This window comes from Calliopsis andreniformis, chromosome 3 (assembly GCF_051401765.1).
Source record: "Calliopsis andreniformis isolate RMS-2024a chromosome 3, iyCalAndr_principal, whole genome shotgun sequence".
NCBI classification, from domain to species: Eukaryota; Metazoa; Arthropoda; class Insecta; order Hymenoptera; family Andrenidae; genus Calliopsis; species Calliopsis andreniformis.
Genome location: NC_135064.1, coordinates 3,079,969 through 3,086,462, shown reverse-complemented (window position 1 = coordinate 3,086,462; position 6,494 = coordinate 3,079,969). Strand labels below are relative to the sequence as shown.

At 34.6% G+C, this 6,494-nt stretch overlaps 1 protein-coding gene across 4 annotated transcripts in view; it reads left to right on the top strand.

The window, feature by feature from the left end:
- Window positions 1-6,494, top strand: part of LOC143188701 (BTB/POZ domain-containing protein 7) — a 32,012-nt gene continuing 25,518 nt past the window's right edge. For 2 of the 4 annotated variants that reach the window (XR_013003565.1, XM_076393104.1), the window contains exons 1-9: window positions 1-438; window positions 3,094-3,371; window positions 3,571-3,935; window positions 4,200-4,750; window positions 4,885-5,048; window positions 5,139-5,523; window positions 5,599-5,751; window positions 5,828-5,984; window positions 6,098-6,276. Coding sequence is in view for 3 of the 4 variants with exons in the window: in XM_076393104.1 (XP_076249219.1) it covers window positions 3,130-3,371; window positions 3,571-3,935; window positions 4,200-4,750; window positions 4,885-5,048; window positions 5,139-5,523; window positions 5,599-5,751; window positions 5,828-5,984; window positions 6,098-6,276 (2,196 nt within the window). In the remaining variant the exon portion in view is untranslated. Of the gene's footprint in view, window positions 439-2,362; window positions 2,529-3,093; window positions 3,372-3,570; window positions 3,936-4,199; window positions 4,751-4,884; window positions 5,049-5,138; window positions 5,524-5,598; window positions 5,752-5,827; window positions 5,985-6,097; window positions 6,277-6,494 lie in introns of all 4 variants that reach the window. The other 2 variants (XM_076393105.1, XM_076393106.1) reach the window with 2 other exon arrangements.

The following is a 6,494-nucleotide window of genomic DNA, read 5'->3' as shown; positions in this document are numbered from 1 at the left end:
GTCGCGCGAACGTAAACAAACTGTTCCCCGCGCGATCTTTTTGACGGTTCAGCACGTTATTCACGTTATTCTTGTCCCGCTATCTTCGAGCAGCCACAGTGAATATGACCACCGTCGACGTTTGTTTTCGCGCGACTGGACGGTTCTCTGTGCCCGCAATAATACGTTCTCGGTTGCATTGTCGCGTTCACTCAGCGTGGCTGACCCGCACCTCGTAGACGATCCCCGATTTGAGTTCGGACTCGCTGATATGGAGGAGAACGGGTCACGGCTCGGAGCGCAGTGTGCCGTGATAAAGTTTTATTTACATGCGGACTGAGTTGACGAGTATAAACATGGCCGTCGCGCTTTGTGATGATTACTCGTGTCAGGTCGAATCTGAAAGAGTCCTACGAGATGGAGAATAATGGACGAAGCCCATGCACCCGAGTTATTCAGGTAATAAGACGCCTTTGTGCTTCGTGAACCGTTATCGACGTTCTCGACGGGACAACCGATTCATCTCGCGTATCCTCGATTTTCTTTCCGTACGTGTACTTGCACATTTGTTATATGGAACACCTATTTCTCGATTTTATTTCATTTTTGTTTGCTTCCCTTCCATCACTGCAATCGAGAAGGTGACTGAACCCTATAGACGTCATATGCATCGTTAACCACGCAACGCCGTTCGCAATCGTAGCTCAGCTGACTACTATTGACCTATTGGTGTATTGCTGTCAGTAGAAGCTCCCTGGTTTGTGTTGCAGTTTCGGAATGCCTCTAGCAATTTTCGTTTATCTTTTTCACTGTGGTGTTATGGTTTCTGTTTTGTGCATTTTGTGCATTTTGTGCATTTTGTGCATTTTGTGCTGCATTTCAGTTTGAGCAATGTGTTGGTGAAATTGAACTGATTGTGTTCTACTATGAGTGTTTGCATTGCACTGATAGTTGTGAACTTTGTTCATGTATATAGATTTATGTATTTATGTTTGTTGATTGTTAGTTGGTGTAGAATTATATAGTTTTATTATTTTCTGTAAATTATTTAATTTAGAGTTAAGTTTTAAGTTTTACTATTATTTTTATTTTACTTATTTATTTATTTTAGAATTGAAAATGTATTTGTGAAATATTCTTATTTGTATAATAATTATTAGCTGTAATTGAATATGTGATTTTGTGTGATACATTATGTTTCTTTCTGTTTACTTATTGTTAGAAATATATTTAACTTGTAATTTTTTGTAATTTATACATATAGATATTTATGTTAGAAATACAAGTATGTGTCTTTATATCTGAATGATGTATGTTGGTTGAATATGAGTGATAATATTTAATTTAAAGCTTTTATAACATAGTTTATTGGTGCAAATTATTGTAAGTTCGAAAAAGAATTAAATAGAACATAAAAATCTTTTACTATATTATTTCATTTGGACACTTTGTTGCAATGCATTAAATATTCTAGATTTACAAGTCCACAATTAATTGAAACAAAATATAATGACTTTGATACATTTAAATCCATTTAAAACATTTTGTTCTATGAATTATAAATAATTAATTCTTTGTGTGGTCACATGTATTATACATTAACTAATATTCTAAGAATCTAATATGGTATTTTAGTATCTATTGAATTTACAACAGGTGTATTTTCTTAAGAGTCGACTTTCATCATTTAATTTCTGACGTATATGTTCTTAATTATTCCTCTGACAATTATTTCAATTGTGTCATTGTTGTGTTTGCATTTATAGTTTTGACATAGCTTATGTATTACATATTAGATATTAGAGATTACTTAGTTGTTGCACTATATTAAAAGTTTTAGATATATTATAGTAGAATTATATCTTTTAGGTTTAAAAAGATCAAATTTTGGATGAAAAAAATTCGGTTAGTAGTCCTATTTTAATATATAATTACTCTCCTTAGTACATGCATACATGAATTCAGTATTTATTGTGTCTGCATAAAAAAGAAACATAACTACTGTGTACCTATTCATTATATCATTAAATACAATGTAGTAGATGAGTTAGTTAAAGGGTTATAAATATTTTTAATTTCATGTTGTAATAATTAGTGTCTCTACCATGGTATCACTTATCATGTAAGGTCGTGATATGAAACGTAAATTCAATTCATCTTAATGACTAGTAGTAGTGTACCAGTGACATCAAATAATAAAAGATTCCAAGAGGTCATAAGTGTGTTAATGTTATCACTTTTCTGTTAATACGTTACTTGAAAATATTTATTTCGCTGCACTTGCTTGCAAGCAGTTACATTTCATAGAAGTAGTGCTTATTTAAAGTTTATTTGTAGATAAAGTAACTGAGATGTTATTAAAAAATGTTAATTTCTGGAACAGACTAATAAGATAAATATCAATCAATGTACCAGTTAACATGTGATGACATCCCATAACTTATTCCTTCGAAGATTCAGTAATTTCGTCGAGAATGAGTGAGAAAAGTTTCAAGCATTGAAATATCCAATTAAAAGGTGCTTCTGAATCAGTGCAGTACACTTTTTAGGTAAATATTGTACATTAGCTAAGAAAGTGAAAGTTTAAGATATAATCTGTGACTTTCGTTATTTTTACATAAATAGTAACATATTGTATGCAACTTTTTGGAAAAAAAAACAGATTTGAGACTTGTGATAGTAAAATTACTTTGAATATACAAATAAGAAAGTTCATTTTAGCAATGATTGTGAATAGCAGCAAATGAAATTGAATATATTGCATGTTAATTATTATATGTCCATTAAGAAAGATATGAATTGTTGTTATATCTATTGCAATTTTTGCTTTAAAATGCATCCATTTTGAGTAGCATAACTATGTATAGAGATAGCGATAATTTGTGTGGTTGTTTAAATTATTATTTTATGTTAGTATTTAATATCCGACAGAAGCTGTAATGGTTAATATCTAAAATGGACTCAACAAAAAATGGTCAATAAATAATTTTATATTTATTTGTTTGTTTATAATCGAGATACATCTAGTTAATTTTTAATGGTGTAATCTGAAAGTTAGTGTATTTAGGTACCAGATAAACAGAGAAATTAATGGAAGATGTTTGTTCTATACAGGTGCACAATAATTTCATGCTGTTGTCTGGGTGAGCAATGAATGTATTCCAAATTTTGACACCGTGTGTATTGCAACGTAGACGATCAAAGGAGGTAGATAATACAGATAAAAGGGATTGCTGGTTCGTGAAAAGACGACGAGGAGGAGATGCTTCCTACATGATACATAGAATGGGTGCTTCTGCATCGTCAAGCATCACCAGTGTAGGTGGAGATTCGGTCCAAGCAGCTAGGCTCTCATCTTCTGGTAATCCTGATCAACATGGCATTGCTATCAGGTATGTAAATATGTACCTTTAGATTTGACTATCTCTTTTGTTTATTCTTCACAATTTATTGTCTTGATCAGTATTGATAAGCTTCATTTGTGGTACTAAGAATCTTAATAAACATTTATGATATTAGATTAACAATTATGAAATGAAAGATAATAATGAATTAATGAAAAACTTACAGATTTTTCTACTTGACTTTCAGGGAAAAGAAGAAGAAAATGACGGGATTTGCGACACTACGCAAAAAGTTCATTAGAAGGCGCAGGTCTTCTAAGGCCTGCGATCATGGAAGGATAATTCGAGATTTGGTATCAACATGGAGCCACCTAGAAGCAACTGCACTCTTGGAGGAGTATGAGGCGCTCGCTGCGTTAAAAGATCTTCATGTTCAAGCCGAATTAGCTAGACCACCAGCTGCCACGTACAAACAAGATTTATCAATGCTGTATGACTATAAACATTGCTCTGATGTGGATCTCGTCTATCGAGGAGCATGTTTCCCTGTTCACAGAGCTCTTTTATCGGCACGGTGTCCATATTTTCGAGATTTACTAGCTGGGTGTCCAGGTAAATATACCCTACAAACATATTTTTTCAACTATTTGAAATGCAATGGTAAAATAAGTAATTATTGATTAAACTTAGTAAAGTGTATATATTGCTACTTGGTTTAGCACAAAATGCCACAGTAGCATTTAGTTCCTTAGATTTTTGAAGATATGAAAAAATTACTTCACTTTATCAGTTAGAACCAGAAATTCATTAGTTAAAAAGAATAAGTTTACCTTTGCCTTAAAATATATCCTGAAATGTTTTAATTTTGAATTTTAGGATACGGTGCTAGGATATGTCTGGAGTTAAGAACGCCAAACCTCGAGATACCAATGTTTTCGGCACTTCTACGCTATCTCTACACTGGTGATATTTGTCCACACGATGCTGCTTTGGAGGCGAACCTTTTGCGACGACTGGGAGATGAATTCGGTACTCCAAATCCATTGGAACATGATCTCAGATATTTACTGGATACCGGTGATTATGCGGACGCCGCGCTAGTGTTCACGTCGGATAGTGATTACCAGAGACCAGATAGTGGAAGTTCAGAATACGGATTCCGGCCAAAATTAGAACTGCCATGTCACAAAGCGATACTTTCTGCGAGATCCCCGTTTTTCAGAAACTTAATACAAAGACGGACTAGATCTGGAGAAGATCACACAGAAAGGGCGCTTCACATACCTACTAGAATAGTTTTGGATGAGAGTGTAATACCTAAACGATACGCCAGAGTATTATTACATGCAGTGTATTTAGATACCGTTGATTTATCGTTAATAATGAGAGGTAATGGTTGCGGGAACAGCGCTGGTAGTCTGGGAGAGGTAATTACATCGTTTTTCATCAATTTCTTTTACAAAAAATCTTCGAGTTAACGTGCATTGATTTCAAAAGAATTATTTATGAAACGTTTACGTGTTTCTTCTCTGAAACACCCACTTTTTGTATCGATTCTCAGGTTCAAGCTCTTACTCATACTGGACGAGTTCGACCAAGTCCCTTAGAAGAAGCAATGGAGTTGTACCAAATTGGCAGATTTTTGGAGCTGGATATATTGTCACAGGGTTGTGAAGATCTTATTTTAGAATATCTCACATTGGAGTCACTTCCTGCTGTTTTAAAGTGAGTTTCTTGTCATCTATTACTTATTTAAATAACTCTGTTTGAAAAGTTGTCTTCTAATTGACATTTATTGTTTTGCTTTCTCTACAGGTGGGGTAGTCAACCTCATGGATCTGCATGGGTGCACAGACAAGCACTACATTACTTGAGGGAAGAATTTCAGCCTGTCGCTTCGTCCTCCATCCTCCATCAACTGGACCACGCGCATTTGGCAAATGTTTTGCAAAGTCATTTTTTGCAAGCAAGTGAACTTGAAATACTGCAGGCAGTACTCAAGTGGGGGGAGCAGGAATTAGTGCGTCGTATGGAGGATCGAGAGCCTAATTTACTCAGTCACACGGTGCATTCTGTTACCAGAAAGGGATTGAAGAAAAGAGATCTAAGCGATATAGAATTGCGAGAGATACTCAGTGAACTTCTACCACTTGTCAGAATGGATCACATACTACCGCCTAACAGTGAAGCGCTGACTCAGGTACTGAATCTCAAATTTCAGAAACGATCAACATTGACTTCTGATTAGTATATAATTATTTCTTTACATATTTAGGCTATTAGAAGAGGATTAGTTTCAACTCCACCGAGTCACATGATAGGAGATGAAAGGGAGAATTTACGCATGAATGCTTGGATTAGGGGAGGAAAGAAAAATGGATTTTTTGTGAGGCCACGCTTATTTATGCCTTATTATGAGGAAATAAAAGTAATTACAGTTATCCTTTAATTGTATTCTTAATATTTGTATGTGTATATTGATAATATTATTAATATTTTTACAGTCTTTAGTTGAAGAACAAATGGTCCAAGAAGCAGATCTGGTGAGACTGCGAAGGCCACGATACGTGGCCGATATTCCTGATGCCTTGTACATGGTTGATGAGAAACCAAGACCAATGGGCACTGCTGGAGTGGATGTCCTTGCTGCAGCCTTCCCAGGTACTTTCATTTTCACTCCTTTTGTGAGATTATTTGAAAATTTTCAACAAAACTGTACGACAAAAATTCTGTTTTTGAAGGGTAGGCTCTGTTCTATATGTATTTTGTTTAAGTTCCAGATTCTGTGACCTTGGCGGCTATGTTGAAACGGGAGCAAAAATTAAGGCAATCTCCAAGTTGTCAGAGGGCTATTAGTTTACCACTTTCGTCGCGCCATGAAATTAACAGGCAAGTGCGACTACGCGTTGTGAGGGAGTTCAACTTACCTGACACAGTAGCAGATCTTCTGGAAGTGAGTACTTCACTTTTTTTTATAAATTTTAAAAATACTTCAGAGTATAATTAAAACAAAATACTTATTGCTTTAGAGTTGTAAGTATTGCTACGTGAAATACATACACGTACTTCTTTATTTTTTACGATTAATGGACTATCTTGAATTAATTAAACGAGTAATTCTTTAATCAATTTTCCAATGCACACTTTGATCTTTAATTACGAATATTACTA